The following is a 22,054-nucleotide window of genomic DNA, read 5'->3' on the forward strand; positions in this document are numbered from 1 at the left end:
GATCATAAACTGTTTGATACTACAATATTTTTTGATACAATATGAAAAATTGTTTGAAAACTCTACCTCTTTGTAACAAATGACAGTAAGAGTGTTAAAAATTTTGTTTCATTTTTCTGGTTAATATAATTCAACTGCCTTTTTTTTTAAGAAATAGGAAAATAGAGACTGAAATAGTAAATTACATATAATTTTATAATTTGTGAAGGAGCGTAAAAGACTCAAAAGAAATGGTAAAAAAGCATTAAAAAACGGGGAAATAGTTTCTTTAATTATTGTATTAACAAAAAAAAGAAAGAAGTAATAAAGTCTTATTTATTTCCAGAAACAAAATAAAATAAAATAAATCCCATAAAATTGAAAAAATCAAATTAAATAAAATCAGTTACAGAGGAGGAGCACATCATCGTGTTCTTCTTCGACTCGGCGATTCCAAAAAAGGACGCTTGCTTCATCGCCGGCGTCGCTGTATCACTCTCCGGCCGAGTCTTTCACTTTTTGTTTCGAGTACGCGATTTTTATTATTTGTTTCTTTGCGATTTTAGACTCGATCAATGAAACTTATATATATTTGACCTAAATTCAGATTTGGTTATTGAATCCGTTGATTGTTCTAAATTGAATCCTTTTTTTGTATGATTGTTTAGAGGAATGCAAAACTATGGTGATTGATTAAATCGTGTGACAATCGAAAAGTTGAGGAATTGCAAGGATTCGAGATAGAGTCTAAAATGGAGCACCAAGACCTTACAGATTCGAGAAAGGATCCTCTTTGCATTTCTCAATTGAAAATTTCTTCTTCTTCTCTCGACCCATTGCCTCAGGCCAACATGGCAGAGGATTTAACAAAGAGTCGTAGACATTCACCTATAAAAGGTATAGCTTTTTGTTTTTTACTTCCTCTGGATATTGTTTGTTTAACTTGTGTTATATGTGTTTAGAGTTTTTCTTTCTATTGCAGTGGAAGGGAGTGAAGAAACTTGGGGAGTAGAAGATGATGATGACCTTACTGACCCTATTTTTGATACCATTGAGGTCTTATTTCATCACTTTATATGTCTCTCTCTCTTTGATTTTAAAATTGGCTTCTTTTTTCTATAGGTTTGAGATTAACTTCTCTTTTTCAGGGCAATGGACATTCAGATCCAACAAGCTGCTTCGATGCTGATTTAAGTGAGTACAAAAAGAAGGCCACAGTAATCGTTGAGGAATACTTTGGCACCAATGATGTTGTCTCTGTTGTTAATGAACTAAAGGAGCTTGGAATGGCTGAGTACCGTTATTATTTTGTCAAGAAGTTAGTCTCCATGGCTATGGATAGACATGACAAAGAGAAAGAAATGGCTGCTTTTCTCCTCTCTACCCTTTATGCCGACGTCATTGATCCCCCAGAAGTTTACAGAGGTTTCAACAAACTGGTCGCTTCTGCTGATGATTTATCTGTTGATATTCCCGATGCAGTTGATGTTCTTGCTGTCTTTGTGGCTCGGGCAATTGTTGACGACATTCTTCCTCCTGCGTTTCTCAAGAAGCAAATGAAATTGCTGCCAGATAACTCCAAAGGTGTTGAGGTTTTGAGAAAGGCTGAGAAGAGCTATCTAGCGACTCCGCTTCATGCTGAAGTTGTTGAGAAGAGATGGGGAGGGACTGATAATTGGACTGCTGAGGATGTGAAAGCTAGAATTAACGACTTGTTGAAAGAGTATGTCATGAGTGGAGACAAAAAAGAAGCTTTTAGATGCATCAAAGGATTGAAAGTTCCTTTCTTTCATCATGAGATTGTCAAACGAGCACTGATCATGGCAATGGAAAGGCGAAAAGCTCAAGTCAGGCTGCTAGATCTGTTGAAAGAAACGATTGAGGTTGGTCTCATAAACTCCACTCAGGTGACAAAAGGGTTTAGCAGAATCATTGATTCAATCGAAGATTTGTCTCTTGACATACCAGACGCACGCCGTATTTTACAGTCTTTCATCTCTAAAGCGGCTTCTGAAGGATGGTTATGTGCTTCTTCTCTGAAATCACTCTCTGCTGATGCAGGAGAAAAGTTACTTGAAAACTCCAGCGCCAATGTTTTTAAAGACAAGGCGAAGTCGATCATCCGAGAGTATTTCCTTTCAGGTGACACTTCAGAGGTCGTACATTGTCTAGACACCGAATTGAATGCATCTTCGAGTCAGCTACGCGCAATCTTTGTCAAATATCTGATAACTCTAGCAATGGACAGGAAGAAAAGAGAGAAGGAGATGGCTTGTGTGCTCGTCTCTACTCTTGGTTTCCCTCCCAAAGATGTCAGAAGCGCATTCTCGATGCTCATAGAATCTGCAGACGACACTGCTTTGGACAACCCAGTGGTTGTTGAAGACCTTGCCATGTTCTTAGCAAGAGCTGTGGTTGACGAGGTGTTAGCTCCACGGGATTTGGAAGAAGTGTTAAATCAGACTCCCGAGGCAGGCTCAAGTGTGGGCGAGAAAGTGATTCAAATGGCGAAAACATTGCTGAAAGCACGTCTTTCCGGTGAAAGGATCTTACGTTGCTGGGGAGGAGGAGGAATTGAGACAAACTCGCCGGGATCCACAGTGAAGGAAGTGAAAGAGAAGATCCAGATTCTTCTAGAAGAGTATGTCTCTGGTGGAGACCTCAGAGAAGCTAGTAGGTGCGTAAAGGAACTAGGAATGCCGTTTTTTCACCACGAAGTAGTGAAGAAGTCAGTAGTGAGGATCATAGAAGAGAAGGAGAACGAGGAACGGTTATGGAAGCTACTAAAAGTGTGTTTTGATTCAGGACTAGTGACGATATATCAGATGACTAAAGGGTTTAAAAGAGTTGATGAATCACTTGAAGATCTGTCTTTGGATGTCCCTGATGCTGCCAAAAAGTTTTCAAGTTGCGTTGAAAGAGGCAAGCTTGAAGGGTTCTTGGACGAATCATTCGCTTCTGAGGATTCGCAAAGTAAGAAACAGAACGGCTCGTCTTCTTCCTCTGGATGATAACATTTGAGCACCATACCTCAAACCTCGAGACGTTGGTTTCACGCAAAATCACCTTTTGGAGTTTTTTTTTTTTTTTTCTTATAAACAAACTAAAAAAGTTTTGGATACTTTTTGATGACGTTTCTTACAGAAAACAAATTTATCTTTATCTTAGTGACGTTTTGTTATAGCACATTATTACTTTATGACCTGTTTTTTTTGTTCCTTTGTCAATGATTACATTGTCTTGCTAATATTTTCATACAGAAATTTTATTTTATATTCTATGATATTATCCTCTCTTAAAAGCTGGACAAACCCCACGGACCACGAGTCTTCCAGCTAAGACTTTTTTTAGTTCCCAAAAGATCGAACTTGGCGCTACTTTCATTTTCTCATCTCTGTTTTTCCAACATCCTAAGAACAGAGTTCGTTGCTCCTTTTGTTTTCTTTAAAGAAAAAGTCAGATTCAGATACATACATACTCTGAAGAACATGTCGACGCGAAGACGAACTTTACTCAAAGTTATAATTCTTGGAGACAGCGGGTTAGCTTATTTTTCTACCTAACTGTGTTTTTTTTTTAATGTTTGATCCGTTAATCATTCTCTTGTTGTTGTTTTTGTGTACAAATATCACAGGGTTGGCAAAACATCGTTGATGAATCAGTATCCTAACTAAACTTTTTGATTTTTCTTTCTTTGGATTTTCTTCTTTTCGTAATTTTGATTTTTGTAGCTGTCGGTGAGAAAAAAAAAACTTAGCTTTTTTTTTTTTTCAATTTGTAGATATGTGAATAACAAGTTTAGTCAACAGTACAAAGCTACGATCGGAGCTGATTTTGTCACTAAGGAGCTTCAAATTGATGACAGGCTTGTCACATTGCAAGTGAGTTTCTTTGTTTGTTTTTTTTTGGTTTAAATTGTTGTCGATCTTTTAAGAGAAGAGTGTATATGAATTATTATTATTATTGTAATTGTGTTAAGATATGGGACACTGCTGGGCAAGAGAGGTTTCAAAGTCTTGGTGTTGCTTTCTATAGAGGTGCAGATTGTTGTGTTCTTGTCTATGATGTGAATCACTTGAAGTCATTTGAATCTCTCGACAATTGGCACAACGAGTTTCTTACACGGGTTTTTTTTTTTTGCTTTCTCCATCACATTTTCTCTTCATCCAAAGATTCTTTCTTTTAGTGACTGATAGTTGTTTTTTGTGGATTTTTGGGCCAGGCTAGTCCACGTGACCCAATGGCATTCCCTTTTATACTTCTTGGTAATAAGGTTGATATTGATGGAGGAAATAGCCGAGTGGTAAGTTACTATTAGTCTTAAGCTTTTAAATCTGAATAGTCCATTTCCTTTGTTTGCTATATATTTCCTTTCTTTGTGTTCAGGTATCTGAGAAGAAGGCTAGAGAATGGTGTGCTGAAAAGGGAAACATAGTCTATTTCGAGACATCGGCTAAAGAAGATTACAATGTCGATGACTCCTTCTTGTGCATCACAAAACTTGCCCTTGCAAATGAACGCGACCAAGATATGTAAGTGTTATTAGTCTTTCTTTATGTGATCCTCTCACTTTGTGAATCTCCTCCATATGATGGATCCTTATTAAACTCAAGATGAAAAACCAGAATCTCTCAATTCAAATTTTCATATAATCTTTTTTTGCAACTCGGTGCTACAGATATTTCCAGCCAGATACTGGTTCGGTGCCTGAGCAAAGAGGAGGTTGTGCTTGCTGAATGCTGAAGAAACATTTCTTACTCTCTTGATTTATGCATTACTTGTTGTGTGTGTCTATAATCTTAATGCTGAGAAGGACCAATAAAACTTGTATTGTTCCCTAAGTAAGGTTTTGTTACCTTTCTGGTTCTTCATCTTTGACATTTGGTGGTTCACGATTTGTATGTAACAACAGTTCAAGTGTACATGTAATGGGTTGGTTCTGTCTTCTTTATGTAATGGGAAACTAATGATGAGTCCGGTTCAGCCGCGCTAAACCGAATCCGGTTCGGTTTGAAATATCAGTTAGCAATTTGGCGGTGACGTGGCGCTTCCTTCCCCACTTGTTTCGCTCCTTAGAATTCAGTTGAATCTCTCGAATCGTCGTCGTCAATCTTTTCGATTTCTCTTCCTCTCGTCTCTCTCTCTGTTAACAATGGCGACGACTAGTTTAGTGACCGGACTAAAAGTGGTATTACCGGTTATGTTCTGTCTGATGCTAGCGACTCTTGTCTACACCATCATCACCGATGGCCTTCCTTTACCTGATCGTCAAGATGTCTTCACACCGTAAAACCCATTTCTCTATTTCTCTCTTTCTTCATTTTCACACAGAGACAGAGACACACAGATATGTGTTTATTCATGTTAGTTTCGTTACGCTTTTTTTCAGATGGTTCGTTACGACAATTTTGGATTTCTACATTAATCTTGTACCTATAGCGGTAATGTTTAAATTGAGATATATTATGAATAGTTTACTTGTTCTCTTTTAAAGTTTTAATCTTTGACTTGTTTATTATCTGAATTCAGGTTTGGATTGTGTATAAGGAGTCTACATGGTCTGGTTCAATACTTTGGACCATTTTGCTCATCATTTTTGGCAGGTATCATCTTGTGTGTATCTGAATTCTTTAGCAAGATCATTACTATGAATTTGTTGTAAAAATTTTTTTTTGTCTTTTTTTTTTGGTTTTAAGCCTCACGACATGTGTGTATCTGTTTCTGCAACTTCTCAAGCTGACAAATCAAGAAGCTTCAGAAGATCCTATGTACTATTTGTTACTTCGAGATTCAATCAAGTATGTGTTTGATCCATTTTGTTTCTGTGTTTTGAATTCAGCTTCATTAGTATCTCTTTAATCATTAATAGTAGTTTGATTAGTGTCAGTAATGCTCTGTTCTCCAAGGTTTATGCAAGTATGAATTCATTCAAATCAGTAGCTGCTCCCAATTTTCCATGAGAGAATCATAAGCATAACCTGCTCACAAAGTTCCATGAGAGAATCATAAGATGCTGTATAGTTTGTGGAATCCTAGACCATTTAATTAATGACGTAATGTGTTCTTGTTAGGGATGGAGTTGGTCTGAGAGACAAGAATTCACTTGTTGTCACTGCAAGATTTGTGTTTGGTGCCTTAGGATGTGTGATGCTAGGAGCTTTGGTTTACACTTGCTTCACTTATGGTTCTCCTTTCCACATGGAGCTTCTATACCCGTGAGTCTAAATTTCTTTCTGCATTTTTTGTGTTTGAATCATCTGTCTCTTGCTTTGCCTTTTACTCATTTGCTAAATCTTCCCACAGGTGGATGGTGGTTTTATTGGTTAACTTCTACATTGATGTTGCTGTCTTATCAGTAAGTCCCAAATCTTGAACACTAGATTAGTAAAAGCCTTTTAAGTTATATAAGCTCTTCAATAACTAGGTTTGTTACATATATTTCCCTTTCATGAGTCATTTACTTGTTTATTTCAGGTTTGGGTTGTCTATAAAGAATCTAGTTTGATCATTGGAATTCTATGGGTTGCTCTATTGATAGGTCTTGGCAGGTACAACTTCTCTCAAAGTCTTAAAACTCTTTGATGGACAGACAAGGGCATTTTTCCATTCATGTTTTGTTTAATCCTTTTCAGCGTTGGCACGAGCGCAGTCATTGTCGTGCAGCTATTCCGTCTGTCTCCTCTCGACCCGCTCTACCTCGTTCTAGTGAACAACAGCAATCGGTAAGCTTTGAATATGCAAAGAGAAAAAAACTCTTAATCTAAGAAGTTTGATGATTTAGATACCCAAAGCAGTTTTTGAAGCATACTCTTATGAATTCTTTTTACATTTTAATCTTTGGTTGGAGGAAGCAAAGTTAAAAGTAAAGGCTAAGTTAGTGAACTCTCTCATGGGTCAATGGCAGGGCTGGAGATATGTACGAGCGCACTCATTCTGCGGCTTTGCGCATAATGTGAAGCTTTGTCATTTCATTTTTAACATTTTACCACAAAAGTTCAAAACATATTTTTATCTACATTTTAAGTTTGTATGTTTCATAGTTTTCTTCTGTATATACTTTCTCTTATGTGACGACAATTACTTATGTACTTAACTTTTTTGGGTCACGACTTGAAAAACCACATATGGATTGAGACTTTTTGGGCTATTGGATGACATATCTAAGTTTGATCAAATACTAGAATTGATCTACCTACATTGGATGCATGTTAAGTTGTTGCTACTCTTAGCTCAGATTCACACAGAAAAGTATAAACCCAAAGAATTACGTTCGAAAGAAAGATTTAAATTGATTATCAAAGCAATAACTAAATCAAATCCGAATATCAGAGATCGCTCGCTAAATGTTTGCTCACGATCTACAAGTAATCAACATTGACTACTCACTTGAACATCTTCAGGATTATTGGCTCTCTCTCAACAACTCAGATAAAAAGCCTGAATGAAAGAGAAGGCAACAACGGCTATATATGTTTCCTCAGTCGTAACAGCAAAGCCTCCCTCTGGAACAAAGTCTTTCTCTTCCTTCTCTTCTTCAGCAAAGACTCTAATTCCTTCAGTGTCTTTCGCTTCCGTTGACTGAAGCTGATGTGGCATTGACCGCTTCCTATAATAAGCTTGATGAACCGTATCAATGCCACAATTATAATCTTCATAAATAAACGGATGTGTTTTACACACTACTGTAATATTTTGTTACTCCATCATTCAACATACCAATCATCATCATTTTTATATTTTAATTAAAAAGATTACATTTCACAACTTATATACAATTGAAAATAGAGAACATCTTAACAATATCCCTATAGTAAATTTTCTTTTAGTCAACTATTTAAAGATTTCAAAATGGTTTATTGTAATCCATGTGATCCGGTCAAAGAATCCAAAATAGTTTAATATCTCTATTTATAGTAGAAGAAAAATAACTAGCTACACAAAATATCGGAGAATGCATGATCACACATGTCAAGCATATTAGTGTATCCCTAGCTATACGAAGTAGATGTATTGTATGACCACATATCTGAACTATACGACGTCATGTAGTTAACACCACAGACATGCAATTCCGGTACACTAATAAATTTACTCCGTTGAAGACCAGTGTTGACCGGCATAGTTGAGGATACTATAGTATAATTGGCATGGGTAAATTAACTAAAAATCATCAATCCATTTATCATAATCCAAATTCTGGTCAAAAGAATCTAAAAATAGTTTCATAAAAATAGTTTCATGTTTCTGTTTACAGTAATAAAATTGATATCTTAGTCATGACCAAATCAATAGCCGCAAGTTATGCTCCCAAAAATTAGCTGTTCATCTTTTACTCCAATCAAAAACATAAAAAAAAAAAAACAATTACAATTTCTATTCTAAGTAAATGTTAAATAAATTTATTAAATTTTACCTCCTAAGACTTCAGTGGTTACACTATTAGAAAATAATTAGATTTGTGTGCCTAAAAGCCTTAGAAGCATGCATTTTTTATGAATAAATAAATTTAGTATTGATTTCGGTATAGAAAATGAAATTAGCAAATTCTTGATATGTGTAACTAAAATAAAATCTTATGTAAAAAACAGAAGCGATAAAGGCAAACATAATTCAAAACTGCGACCAATTCTTATTATCAAAGATTTATGAAACACCAATTAGCTATTAATAGTAAAAATCAAGTGACACTTTCCCTATACTAAATTGTTAATTGTTCGGATTTATAGGCTTAGCTAGTTAAGTATAAATATTAATCCACACTCTTCACACTAATTCAATTTTATCCCTAATAAAAAACTTGAATCTATATATGTGTATCAATATATGTGTATGATATTTAAAGGGGTTTGTAGTCTATTGAAATAAATAAAAGATTCCATTATCCATGATTTTTAATAAGTTACTTCGTAGCATTACTAAACCTATTTACATCATCAACAATACAACTGATTTAATTTCAACTAACTAAAAAATTACCAATTTATTTATCATAAATTCATAATCTAATATCTGGTCAAAAGAATCTAAAAATAGTTTCATGTGTCTATTTATAGTAATAAGATTGATATCTTAGTAATGACCAAATCAATAGCCGCAAATTTTGCTCTGAAAAATTAGTTGTTCGTCTTTACTCTAATCAAAAACATAAATAAAAAATCACAATTTTTATCCAAAGTAAATGTTAAATCAATTTATTAAATTTTAGCTCTTAAGACCTCATTAGTTATATTATTAGAAATTAATTAGATTTGTGTGCTTATAAGCCTTAGAAGCATGCATTTTTTTATGAATAAATAAATTTAATGTTGCTTTCGATATAGAAAACAAAATTAGCACATGCTCGATAAGTGTAACTAAAATAAAACCTCATGTAATAAAAAAAGAAATAAAGGCAAACATAATTTAAAACTGCGACCAATTCTTATTATCAAAGATTCATGAAATATTCAATTAGCTATTAATAGTAAAATCAAGTGACATTTTATTTATACTAAATTGTTAATTGCTCGGTTTTATAGGCTTAGCTAGTTATGTATAAATATGCATCCACACTCATCACACTAATTCAATTTTATCCCTCTTTACTCTTCTTGATAATCGGAGGAAACTAAAAAAGGAAAAAAAAAAATCTAAATAAGAATAAAATTCCTAAAAAATAAATAAATCAAAAATTGTGAAGAAACAAATCCTCGAGTCATGTTGTTTACAGAAAATCTCTTTCTCACTTAAAACCCTTACAGAAACAAATCATCGAATCTTTGTTTTTTTAGAATCAGTGATTTTGTTTCCTTTCACGAGACGAAAATAACAAATCGTCTTGTAAAAAGTAAACTCATAATCATGGCGGCGGCGGTTGCCACAGGTGTTGCACCGGCGACAATGGTTGATCAAGTTCCCAGTCCGACGGCGCAGACTTCGGTTCAGGTTCCGGTTTCAATACCTCTTCCATCCCCGGTCGTGGTAGCCGATCAAACCCACCCGAACTCGTCGCTCTATGCCGGTGATCTGGACCCGAAAGTTACTGAAGCACATCTATTTGATTTGTTCAAACATGTTGCTAATGTCGTCTCGGTAAGAGTTTGCCGCGATCAGAATCGTCGATCTTTGGGATATGCCTACATCAATTTCAGTAACCCTAACGATGGTAAATACAATTCTATATCGCTTCAATTGCAAGTTAGGGTTCATGTCTTGCAAAACAAAATATATATATTATCATGAATTGCATTACAATAAGAAAAAGTGTTTTGATTTGATTTTTTTCAATCTCAATTTTTTATTAGACATGGTAATTAATTTTGATCAGTATCATGTTCCTGTGCGAATCATCTTTTTTTTTGTCTAGAAATTAACATATAATCAATATTCTATATTGTAGTTCATCTCTACTATACCATGATTCTGCTACATTGATATGTTTCGTTTGAATATCAAAGCTACAACATTTATTTTAGTAGTTGATGCATCAGTCTCTTATATTATGATTTTTCTTAATTAGTTCAATTTAATACGTGAAATTTGTTTGAAATTGTTCTTTCAATCTCATTAATTGTAGAAACTATAGGTATTTGTGCATTTATAAATATCATAGATGCTGGTTTTCTATAATGAATTGAGATCTTATTTGCCTATGTTTATATGTTGATTTATGTTTGCAGCTTACCGTGCAATGGAGGCCTTGAACTACACTCCCCTCTTTGATAGGCCCATTCGGATCATGCTTTCGAACCGTGACCCAAGCACGCGATTGAGCGGCAAAGGAAACATTTTCATCAAAAACCTTGACGCTTCAATCGACAACAAGGCCTTGTTCGAGACGTTTTCAAGTTTTGGAACCATCCTCTCATGCAAAGTTGCAATGGACGTGACTGGCCGGTCCAAGGGGTATGGATTTGTCCAGTTCGAGAAGGAGGAATCGGCTCAAGCCGCAATTGACAAGCTAAACGGAATGTTAATGAACGACAAGCAAGTTTTTGTGGGACACTTCATCAGACGTCAAGAGCGTGCTCGTGATGAAAACACCCCTACACCGCGTTTCACTAACGTGTACGTCAAGAATCTCCCCAAGGAGATTGGTGAGGACGAGCTACGAAAAACGTTTGGTAAATTTGGAGTGATATCGAGCGCAGTTGTAATGAGGGACCAGAGCGGAAACTCGAGGTGTTTCGGGTTTGTGAATTTTGAGTGCACTGAAGCAGCGGCTTCGGCGGTTGAGAAGATGAATGGAATTAGCTTAGGGGATGATGTGTTGTACGTTGGGAGGGCGCAAAAGAAGTCTGAGAGAGAGGAAGAGCTAAGAAGGAAGTTTGAGCAAGAGAGGATAAACCGGTTTGAGAAATCTCAAGGAGCGAACCTGTATTTGAAGAATCTTGATGATAGTGTTGATGATGAGAAACTCAAGGAGATGTTCTCTGAGTATGGAAATGTGACATCCTCCAAGGTAATAATTAATTAAAAACTCATACATATATTCATAAATATATATGTTGTTGATGTTACGTTGTCTTTGACACAATCCTTTAACTAATGTAGGTTATGCTTAATCCACAAGGAATGAGCAGAGGATTTGGTTTTGTTGCTTATTCCAATCCTGAAGAAGCTTTAAGAGCCGTGAGTTACTAAAACTATAATATATTCTTCTTTTATTGTTCGTCTCTTTTGATATCTGAGAGATTGTTACATATGAGACAATGCAGCTGAGTGAAATGAATGGGAAGATGATCGGAAGAAAACCTCTATACATAGCTCTTGCGCAGCGCAAAGAAGATAGACGAGCACACTTACAGGTTTTTTAAAAACTCTTTTAACATATTTAAAAGAAATGGGTTTGTTAAAGCTATATGTGTGACTAAGTACATAAGTTTGCAATTTTTTCAGGCGTTGTTTTCACAGATTAGAGCACCAGGGCCAATGTCAGGGTTCCATCACCCGCCAGGTGGACCAATGCCCGGTCCACCTCAACACATGTACGTAGGCCAAAACGGAGCAAGTATGGTCCCGTCCCAGCCCATTGGATATGGATTCCAGCCTCAGTTCATGCCCGGGATGCGTCCAGGTTCTGGCCCGGGCAACTTCATCGTGCCTTATCCGCTTCAAAGACAACCTCAGACCGGTCCTCGTATGGGATTCAGGCGTGGTGCTACTAACGTGCAACAACACATCCAACAACAACAAGTATGTTACTAAACTGAGTCTGTTTATAGTTTTCAACAATCATGAAACTGAGTTGGATTGAATATTGACAGCTTATGCACCGTAACCCGTCCCCGGGAATGAGATATATGAACGGTGCGAGTAACGGGAGGAACGGAATGGATTCGAGTGTTCCTCAAGGAATCTTACCTCCTATCATTCCTTTGCCAATAGATGCTTCTTCGATCTCTCACCAGAAAGCTCCTCTCCTTCCAATCTCTAAGCTCACTTCTTCCTTAGCTTCTGCTAGTCCAGCTGATCGCACTCGGGTTTGCCTCTTTTCCTTCCATCTCAGCTAAACATTTCTTTGTTTTGCGTTTTCTTTTGCATTTGGTGTATAACTTTTGAATAATAAACCCTTAACTCTAAACATATGTTTTCAATTGTTGATGCAAAACCAAACGCAAAGAGAGGTCAGTCACATTTGCATTTTATCTTACAAAATATTTCCTGAATAACTGAAAAATGTTTTGGTGAATTTTGTTTCTTAACATCAAATGTTTGAAAGAATTATGGTCTTATAACAAATAAATAAAAGTTAAAGTCACATAAATATATAGTTGATAGAGATTGGCATATCTATATATTTATATGTTTACTGATTTTTATTTTTAAAAAATTGGTTGGGAACAGATGCTTGGAGAACAACTGTACCCACTTGTGGAAAGGCACGAACCACTTCACGTGGCTAAAGTCACAGGAATGTTGTTGGAGATGGATCAAGCTGAGATCTTGCACCTGATGGAGTCACCAGAGGCACTCAAGTCTAAAGTATCCGAGGCTTTGGATGTTCTCAGGCTATCTGTTGATCCAACTGATCATGATCTTGGTTTCTCTACCACCGACTGAAATTTGCAATGCGTTTGCTCAACTCTGTTTTCTTCTTTTAGTTTTGATATCGACTCCTTTTCTTTTCTTTTTTGGGTTTTAGTCTTCCTTTACTATTTTAGCAGTTTTTTTTTGTTTACTTAGTTTATGGTTTTTGTGTCTTTAACTTAGTTTATGGTGTTTTTCTTTTTCTTTGGACAATGATGATTTCTTAATAATCTGAGTAGACTTCTTCTTCCGAATCCCCAAATAATCCATCTCTACTTGAAATTTAAGTTGTTCGGTATTCATGGTCAGCAACAAGGGACAATCCTTCTATTATGGTAGCAGCCTTCTATTATGAATTTATTCGAATGTGTCTACTCATAATTTGTGGTTTGTATTTCAACTTGTAGTTGATATCAATTATATGCACACAGACTTTTTCTTTTTGAGGGGTTGGAAGCAAGCGATTCAATGATTGTACCACTCATTTCATAATAGTGTTTGATATGACGTTAATTTGAATGGTTTATGTTGATCGAAAATACTCTCAGTCACAACAAGAATCTAATTCGATTAATTTATTTGAAAAACATATGTTGGCATGGTACATGAACCAGCTCGTTCATATGAAAATATTTTAAAAAGTCAACATCAGTGCTAATTTCAAATTGACCATACATTAGCACACAAGAAGACTAACAAAAAAAATGAGTGAATAAAGAAGAGAGTGAGTGGGGTTGATACATGTCACCGTCCAAAATGTGTCTGACCCTTCTCATTGGAGCTACAAGAGCCGACCCTTTGCCTCATCATTTGTTGACTTCACTCTCCTTTTACATATTTAAATTATAACTTGCTCATATTTCCATTCATTGTGTTCGGTTCTAGATTGTTCCATCCACTTTCTTTTTTCTCTTACTTTGAAATTTAGAAATATATGAATACTTGACAAATATTTGAATATTGTAACTGATTTGTTTGTTCGTAATACTTGACAAACTTTTTTGAATATACACCTTTACATATATTTTGAGTTGAGATAAAAAGGGAATTATGTTAGTTTATGGATTATATTATGTAAATACCACATCTAACTATGATCGGATGAAAACTAAACCAGCATATCTCTAATCAGTAATATTTACTAAATTTATATATCATTAAAGATTTTTTGAATTTAGCAAAAAAAGAAGAAGATATCATTAAAGATTTTTAAATTTAAAGTATAACATAATGAATAAATCAAGTGTTGAGCTTAGTTTCGCGTTGCAAAGATGTTCATTTGATTTTTTTTTTTTTTTTTCCATTTGATTTTTCTTATACTAAATTGATTGATGTCACGGTCCTTCTGTGAAAAAAGTATATTGTACTGTATAAATTTATAATAGTCATACTTGAAGATAACTAATATCATTTTCTAAAGGTTTTGTTGACAATGAAATGGGTAATGATGAACATCTCGTTTGCTAAACCACAAAAGAAATAATTCGTTGGACTATAACTTAAACTTATAATATATCAACTGAAATGCCTACAATTTGAGAATACGCCTTTTCAAAAAGTTTTAGAATTTTATAAAAATTTCTCCACCATAATATTACTTTAATAAAAGCTTGTTATTAAAATGATATATTAACAAAAAAAAAAGAGGTAGGCAAAGTAGCTTTTATTAAAATTAATGTTTTCCCTAATTGGTAAATCATAAACCAAAAAATTGAGGTAATTCTTAATATATTTACTATGATTAGAATGATACATTAATGTAACATTTTATCATCTTCATTAATAATAGTAAGTTCTCCTCAAAATTACAATTTGATATCAAAAAATATATTTGTATTACAAGCAATTACTGAAAAATTAAAATTACAATTTAGCCCAGTTACATAACTCCACGTAAGGTTTGAGCCCATCACATCACATGGTACATGACCAAAGCCCAGTTATGTTACCATGGAGTATTCTTCAGACAAGAGCCATCCAGACAGAAGTGGACCACACAATCACGAATCGTATGGAGATCATTACAATATATTGCTCACATCTTATTGCGCCACGTCTCTTATTTGGCGAGTGATCAACGTCCACAGATCTCTTGCTCCACTCTGATTGGTACACGTCATCATTTTATTGTGCTACTTGTTTATGTGGTACAGTAGAGACAAGTGGTAAGATTTTAAAATATCTTAAAAGATGTGTGAGGCCCATTTAGATATTTTCTCAACGGGCTGTTCCTCAAAAGCTGCCCGTTTATCTACAACCATCGAACGGCTCGAAACTATTCTGGGCTAGCTGCCCGAAATCTCTTAAAGGAATTTGTTGAGTGGGCTTGAATCAACGGTGGATAATTCGAAGGTGTACGTAACATCTCGTAGCATCTGAACTTAGCTCCCCTCAAAATATCTGTGGACATATGTCACTAGCTTTTTTTTTGTGTAATGAAACTATTAATTAATTAGGCAATCACATGAGAGATGTTATATACTTAAATTAATAACTCAATAATACAATCATGACCACCAAACCTTGAAATAAAATAATCTCTCTGATTACTTGTACAAATTCTTTACCAATATATGCCATACTGTGAATGTAATGGTTTATTTTAAAACAGCCAAATATTATTGATATAATTATATGTTTAAGTAGATTTTAAACTTAGCTCATGGTTAAAAATAGACAGAATTTTGGAGTAAATCTGAGTTTACAAAATTTATTTATTAGGATTAAAATTAATTACTTAAATTGGCAAACATTTTTCTTGGTGATTGTAACATACAATATACGAATTTGAATTCGCATTGTGATTCCAAAACAACACTAACATAAACTACCAGTAAAATTTTTTAAAATAAAATTTCATATATATATGCTTAAAAAATGTAACAAAAATATGGTAAATTTTTTAACCATGGTATGGGTGGAGATGTATGTGGGATGATGATGGTTATATGGTAATGGCGCATAAAGGTGGTGGCAAAGGCAAGGAAATATCGATGACACGTAAGCAGACGGGAAATCTTAAACCGAGTGGAGAAGCCTCCAAATCTCTTTTTTCTCTCTCTCTCTCCTAAGGCCACCACAATCTCTTCTTCTGTGTATGTATTCTTTTTTTCTCCGATATTCGTCGATCTCTCAAAAATATCCTCAAAGCCAAAAAAAAGCAAGAGTAGAGATAACCAACCAACAAACTCATAGGAAGACATATTTACTTTCAGGTCTTTCTTCTACTACCTTTTTCGTGGTTTTTGGTTGATTGATTCTCAGATGAGATTTTTTCCCGAATCATTTGATGTCTTTTTTTTTTAAATAAGTTCTTGGTAAATCACTGTTTCTACTAGCATTTTTTGTTTTCTCAGCTTAGATTTGTTGTTTGATTTGACATCTTATCTGATTGAGATTTTGTTCTTCTGAATTGTTGTTACAGGGTTTAGCTGTTTGATTCAGCTTCGATTTAGTGTACAGTGTGTTGATTAGTATAAAAAGGATTTAAAAGAATCTGGGAGATGTGTATAGTGATTGTTCTTGCTGGCGAATGTTAACACTACGTCGTATTGATTCTCGATTGATAGTAGAAGAAAGGTGTTAGTTAGATTGTTCGTTCATCTAGTTGGGGTTTAGTTTCGGTTCCTGGATGGCTAGTTCATCTTCATCTGAGAGATGGATCGATGGTCTTCAGTTCTCTTCCTTGTTATGGCCTCCGCCACGAGATCCTCAACAACATAAGGATCAAGTCGTTGCTTATGTTGAATATTTTGGTCAATTTACATCAGAGCAATTCCCAGATGACATTGCTGAGGTACTTGATACCTAATGAGTTTAATAAGAGTATTCTCTTAGTAGTGACGTTTTGATTCATGTATAATTTATCTGTATCAGTTGGTCCGGCATCAGTATCCATCAACTGAGAAGCGACTTTTAGACGATGTGCTGGGTATGATCAACATTTATGATCCACACTTCTCTTTTTGTGTGTGAATGTCTATCTGATTTTCGTTTTCTGATGAAACAGCGATGTTTGTCCTTCATCATCCGGAGCATGGTCATGCAGTCATTCTTCCAATCATTTCATGTCTTATTGATGGCTCGTTGGTGTACAGCAAGGAAGCTCATCCGTTTGCCTCTTTCATATCTTTAGTTTGCCCAAGTAGTGAGGTATATAATAGCTGTCTAGTATCATGCTTACTGATTTGGTGTAACCTATACCATTTTGTGCTAACATGTTCACTATCCTAACAGAATGACTATTCGGAGCAATGGGCTTTGGCATGTGGAGAAATCCTTCGCATTTTGACTCATTACAACCGTCCCATTTATAAAACTGAGCAGCAAAATGGAGATACAGAGAGAAATTGTCTGAGCAAAGCTACAACTAGTGGTTCTCCGACTTCAGAGCCTAAGGCTGGATCACCAACACAGCATGAAAGGAAACCTTTAAGGCCTTTGTCTCCATGGATCAGTGATATACTACTTGCTGCTCCTCTTGGTATAAGAAGTGACTATTTCCGATGGTAAGTAGACTCTGTTACTGATGCTTCTATGTGTTCATGCGCCGGCCTCCTTCTTTTATTTTGGTCTCTCTGCTGAGGTCTATGTATTGAGGTTCTGTAGTGGATTAAGCTTACTGACAACTAAAAATGTTGCTTATTATTTACAGGTGTAGTGGTGTAATGGGTAAATATGCTGCTGGAGAGCTCAAGCCGCCAACCATTGGTGAGTTCAAGAATTCCATGTTAATATCCCCTGGAACTGGATTTTGATGATAATTCTGATCAATAGAGTTGTTCTATCACTTCGTTCATAAATGTGTATCCATCACCTGTGGCTATAGAATGTGTTTTGAGTTGCTTCCTATAACTTTCATGTTGTCCTACTTTGGCAGCTTCTCGAGGATCTGGTAAACATCCTCAACTGATGCCTTCAACCCCAAGATGGGCTGTTGCTAATGGAGCTGGTGTCATACTGAGTGTTTGTGATGATGAAGTTGCTCGATATGAGACTGCTACGCTGACAGCGGTCGCTGTCCCTGCACTTCTTCTTCCTCCGCCAACGACATCCTTAGATGAGCATCTAGTTGCTGGCCTTCCAGCTCTTGAACCATATGCACGTTTGTTTCATAGGTATTGTTTCTGGGCTTACCCTTTCAATTAGGGTTTATTGGTAGTAGTCTGTTGCTAGTTTTAAGGTTGTGCTTCCTCGAATCCCTAGATCAGAATTGTTTTCTCACTTTCCTGTTATACTGTCAGATACTATGCCATTGCAACTCCAAGTGCTACGCAGAGACTTCTTCTTGGACTCTTAGAAGCACCACCGTCGTGGGCTCCAGATGCACTTGATGCTGCTGTACAGCTTGTGGAACTCCTTCGAGCTGCTGAAGATTATGCATCTGGTGTAAGGGTAAGCGTAATATGAATCTCTTAATTACCCTCCAGAAAGCTAATTGTGTCCCTTGTTATAAAAAAAGTCAGCTTTGGTATGTCATCAAAGAAATCAGCTTTGATCACATTCTTTTTCTTGGTGCAGCTACCCAGGAACTGGATGCATTTGCACTTCTTGCGGGCTATAGGAATTGCTATGTCTATGAGGGCAGGTGTTGCTGCTGATGCTGCAGCCGCTTTGCTTTTCCGCATACTCTCACAGCCGGCACTGCTTTTTCCTCCGCTAAGTCAAGTTGAGGGAGTAGAAATTCAGCACGCGCCTATTGGTGGCTACAGTTCAAATTACAGAAAACAGGCATGGTTCCTCTTTATATTTTTCTGCTATTCCATCTCTGATATGCGATTGGCATTCTACTAGAAAATTATATTGAAACTGACTCATTTCATCTCAACAGATAGAAGTTCCTGCAGCAGAAGCAACCATTGAAGCCACTGCCCAAGGAATTGCCTCAATGCTTTGTGCTCATGGTCCTGAAGTTGAGTGGAGAATTTGCACTATATGGGAAGCTGCTTATGGTTTGATCCCTTTAAATTCTTCGGCGGTTGATCTTCCCGAAATCATAGTTGCTACCCCACTGCAACCTCCTATCTTGTCATGGAATTTATACATTCCACTCCTCAAAGTACTTGAATATCTTCCACGGGGGAGTCCTTCGGAAGCATGCTTGATGAAAATATTTGTTGCCACTGTGGAAACAATACTCAGTAGAACTTTTCCGCCTGAATCTTCCAGGGAACTAACCAGAAAAGCTAGATCGAGTTTTACCACAAGATCAGCGACCAAAAATCTTGCTATGTCTGAGCTTCGTGCTATGGTCCATGCTCTCTTTTTAGAATCATGCGCTGGTGTGGAATTAGCTTCACGCCTACTTTTTGTTGTGTTGACTGTATGTGTTAGCCATGAAGCACAGTCTAGTGGTAGCAAGAGACCGAGAAGTGAATATGCTAGTACTACTGAAAATATTGAGGCGAATCAACCTGTATCTAACAATCAAACTGCTAACCGTAAAAGTAGGAATGTCAAGGGACAGGGACCTGTGGCAGCATTTGATTCATACGTTCTTGCTGCTGTTTGTGCTCTTGCCTGTGAGGTTCAGCTGTATCCTATGATCTCTGGTGGGGGGAACTTTTCCAATTCTGCCGTGGCTGGAACTATTACAAAGCCTGTAAAGATAAATGGGTCATCTAAAGAGTATGGAGCTGGGATTGACTCGGCAATTAGTCATACGCGCCGAATTTTGGCAATCCTAGAGGCACTCTTTTCATTAAAACCATCTTCTGTGGGGACTCCATGGAGTTACAGTTCTAGTGAGATAGTTGCTGCGGCCATGGTTGCAGCTCATATTTCCGAACTGTTCAGACGTTCAAAGGCCTTGACGCATGCATTGTCTGGGTTGATGAGATGTAAGTGGGATAAGGAAATTCATAAAAGAGCATCATCATTATATAACCTCATAGATGTTCACAGCAAAGTTGTTGCCTCCATTGTTGACAAAGCTGAACCCTTGGAAGCCTACCTTAAGAATACACCGGTTCAGAAGGATTCTGTGACCTGTTTAAACTGGAAACAAGAGAACACATGTGCAAGCACCACATGCTTTGATACAGCGGTGACATCCGCCTCAAGGACTGAAATGAATCCAAGAGGAAACCATAAGTATGCTAGACATTCAGATGAAGGCTCAGGGAGACCCTCAGAGAAGGGTATCAAAGATTTCCTCTTGGATGCTTCTGATCTTGCGAATTTCCTCACAGCTGATAGACTCGCAGGGTTCTATTGTGGTACACAAAAGCTTTTGAGGTCAGTGCTTGCAGAGAAACCGGAGCTGTCTTTCTCCGTTGTTTCACTGTTATGGCACAAACTGATTGCTGCTCCTGAAATCCAGCCCACCGCAGAAAGCACCTCTGCGCAACAAGGATGGAGACAGGTAAACCTCAGCACTTCTATTTCCCAGCTCGCTTACAGTTTCCTTGGTAGTTCTTTACTAATCCAATTAAGTCGCTCGACTTCATACACTGATCATATTTTTTATATATCAGGTTGTTGATGCGCTATGCAATGTCGTATCTGCAACGCCAGCGAAAGCAGCAGCAGCAGTTGTCCTTCAGGTCCAAATTACTCTTTGACTTTTTATTTCATTTGTCAGGAATGCAACACCTGTGTAAAGATTAAACTGCGGAAAACCTATGGCCTGTGTTAATGTTTTATAATGCTTGGTTCACTCATTTGATCTCTCATGAATTTATAAAAATTAAGCTTGGAATTTATATGCAACACTTGTTTTAATATGCCAAGGATAGGAAATAAGGAAGAAAAAATCTGTGTAAAATAATGGCTTGTTTCAAGCTCATATGTTGAAGGATTTACTCTAATGCTCTATTGTCTGAAATGGTCTTGTGTTATTTACAGGCTGAAAGGGAGTTGCAGCCTTGGATCGCCAAAGATGATGAAGAAGGCCAAAAAATGTGGAAAATCAACCAACGGATAGTCAAAGTGTTGGTGGAACTCATGCGCAATCATGACAGGCCTGAGTCACTGGTGATTCTCGCAAGTGCATCAGATCTTCTTCTGCGGGCAACTGATGGAATGCTTGTTGATGGAGAAGCTTGTACATTACCTCAACTTGAGGTACTGCACTGTTATAGATTGCTCTTCAATGCCCTTCTTCGGGCTAGAGTAATAATCATTTTCTGATTCCACTGTATTTTAAACTTTTGCAGCTACTTGAAGCCACGGCAAGAGCAATACAGCCGGTGCTAGCTTGGGGGCCATCTGGACTAGCAGTGGTCGACGGTTTATCCAATCTATTGAAGGTAAAAGCAGAATCGAACAGAGCCTATGGTTTCCTGCGTCGATTGTAGATGATCAGTAGTAGGTCCAGTTACCAAAGTGCTTAACCTTGTTCACATCTTTTTGCTTCTATGCAGTGTCGTCTACCAGCAACAATACGGTGCCTTTCACACCCAAGTGCACACGTACGTGCCTTAAGCACGTCAGTACTACGTGATATCATGAACCAAAGCTCCATACCCATCAAAGTAACTCCAAAACTGCCAACAACAGAGAAGAACGGAATGAATAGTCCGTCCTATCGATTCTTCAACGCCGCCTCAATAGACTGGAAAGCCGATATCCAAAACTGTTTAAACTGGGAAGCTCACAGCTTGCTCTCCACAACTATGCCTACTCAGTTTCTCGACACTGCGGCTCGGGAACTCGGCTGTACTATATCCTTGTCCCAATAACGAGCACCCACTTTTGTTTTTGGTAAATTTTAGTTCTCTAGACAAAACATTTGGACGTAGACCAAGAAGAATATATATATAGTTTGTTGTATGTAATGTTGTAATGATGAGTGACTGACGCAATCACTCCCACCGGCGTTGGATTTGCTCTCGCTCGGTGTCTTATATAACTCAACCTCTTCTCTGTACATTTTAAATGACGAAGTAGCTCAATCTTTTTTTTTGTGCGTCTGGTGTTTAGTCTTCAGTGGATTCTAAATCGTAATGTATAGAAGTGAAAAATTTACAAATTTACTTATTTCCGAATACTCTTAAAACAGCAAAAATTAATATTGCAAAAGATAATTTATAGTATTTTAATCTTTTTCCTCCAAAAAAAACATTAA

General features: G+C 36.7%; 5 protein-coding genes across 8 annotated transcripts; all 5 read left to right on the forward strand.

Annotated features, from left to right (window-relative positions):
- The first annotated feature begins 293 nt into the window (after positions 1–293).
- On the forward strand, positions 294–3,260 carry AT1G22730 (MA3 domain-containing protein). Its single transcript, NM_102120.3, has 4 exons — positions 294–507; positions 648–876; positions 962–1,035; positions 1,128–3,260. The coding sequence occupies exons 2-4, from the start codon at positions 732–734 to the stop codon at positions 2,988–2,990; spliced, it is 2,082 nt and encodes a 693-aa protein (NP_173687.1). The 5' UTR covers positions 294–507; positions 648–731; the 3' UTR covers positions 2,991–3,260.
- Positions 3,261–3,310: 50 nt separating this feature from the next.
- On the forward strand, positions 3,311–5,005 carry RABG3B (RAB GTPase homolog G3B). The gene is made up of 7 exons (NM_102121.3): positions 3,311–3,520; positions 3,614–3,640; positions 3,761–3,860; positions 3,959–4,105; positions 4,202–4,282; positions 4,366–4,511; positions 4,658–5,005. Exons 1-7 carry the CDS (start codon positions 3,468–3,470, stop codon positions 4,713–4,715), a joined length of 612 nt encoding a protein of 203 aa, NP_173688.1. The 5' UTR covers positions 3,311–3,467; the 3' UTR covers positions 4,716–5,005.
- AT1G22750 (uncharacterized protein) lies at positions 4,991–7,151 on the forward strand. Of its 4 annotated transcripts, none has more exons than NM_102122.4 (9): positions 4,991–5,265; positions 5,369–5,420; positions 5,509–5,582; positions 5,676–5,777; positions 6,051–6,194; positions 6,283–6,334; positions 6,454–6,527; positions 6,612–6,701; positions 6,827–7,144. In NM_102122.4, the coding sequence occupies exons 1-9, from the start codon at positions 5,132–5,134 to the stop codon at positions 6,837–6,839; spliced, it is 735 nt and encodes a 244-aa protein (NP_564179.1). In that variant the 5' UTR covers positions 4,991–5,131; the 3' UTR covers positions 6,840–7,144. The 4 variants fall into 4 exon arrangements, with proteins under 4 accessions (NP_564179.1, NP_001077581.1, NP_849699.1 ...); NM_001084112.2 differs by having other exon boundaries at positions 6,884–7,144; NM_179368.2 differs by having other exon boundaries at positions 5,081–5,265; positions 6,831–7,151.
- A 2,394-nt stretch (positions 7,152–9,545) lies between these two features.
- Positions 9,546–13,281, forward strand: PAB3 (poly(A) binding protein 3). Its single transcript, NM_102123.4, has 7 exons — positions 9,546–10,123; positions 10,638–11,419; positions 11,512–11,589; positions 11,676–11,765; positions 11,857–12,153; positions 12,225–12,440; positions 12,805–13,281. Exons 1-7 carry the CDS (start codon positions 9,820–9,822, stop codon positions 13,018–13,020), a joined length of 1,983 nt encoding a protein of 660 aa, NP_173690.1. The 5' UTR covers positions 9,546–9,819; the 3' UTR covers positions 13,021–13,281.
- Positions 13,282–15,971: 2,690 nt separating this feature from the next.
- On the forward strand, positions 15,972–22,011 carry GI (gigantea protein (GI)). The gene is made up of 14 exons (NM_102124.3): positions 15,972–16,202; positions 16,412–16,783; positions 16,864–16,918; positions 16,997–17,139; positions 17,224–17,495; positions 17,642–17,697; positions 17,867–18,104; positions 18,231–18,381; positions 18,508–18,717; positions 18,818–20,350; positions 20,463–20,531; positions 20,833–21,051; positions 21,144–21,236; positions 21,351–22,011. The coding sequence occupies exons 2-14, from the start codon at positions 16,619–16,621 to the stop codon at positions 21,666–21,668; spliced, it is 3,522 nt and encodes a 1,173-aa protein (NP_564180.1). The 5' UTR covers positions 15,972–16,202; positions 16,412–16,618; the 3' UTR covers positions 21,669–22,011.
- The last annotated feature ends 43 nt before the right edge of the window (positions 22,012–22,054 follow it).

This window comes from Arabidopsis thaliana (assembly GCF_000001735.4).
Source record: "Arabidopsis thaliana chromosome 1 sequence".
In the NCBI taxonomy this organism is placed as follows: Eukaryota; Viridiplantae; Streptophyta; class Magnoliopsida; order Brassicales; family Brassicaceae; genus Arabidopsis; species Arabidopsis thaliana.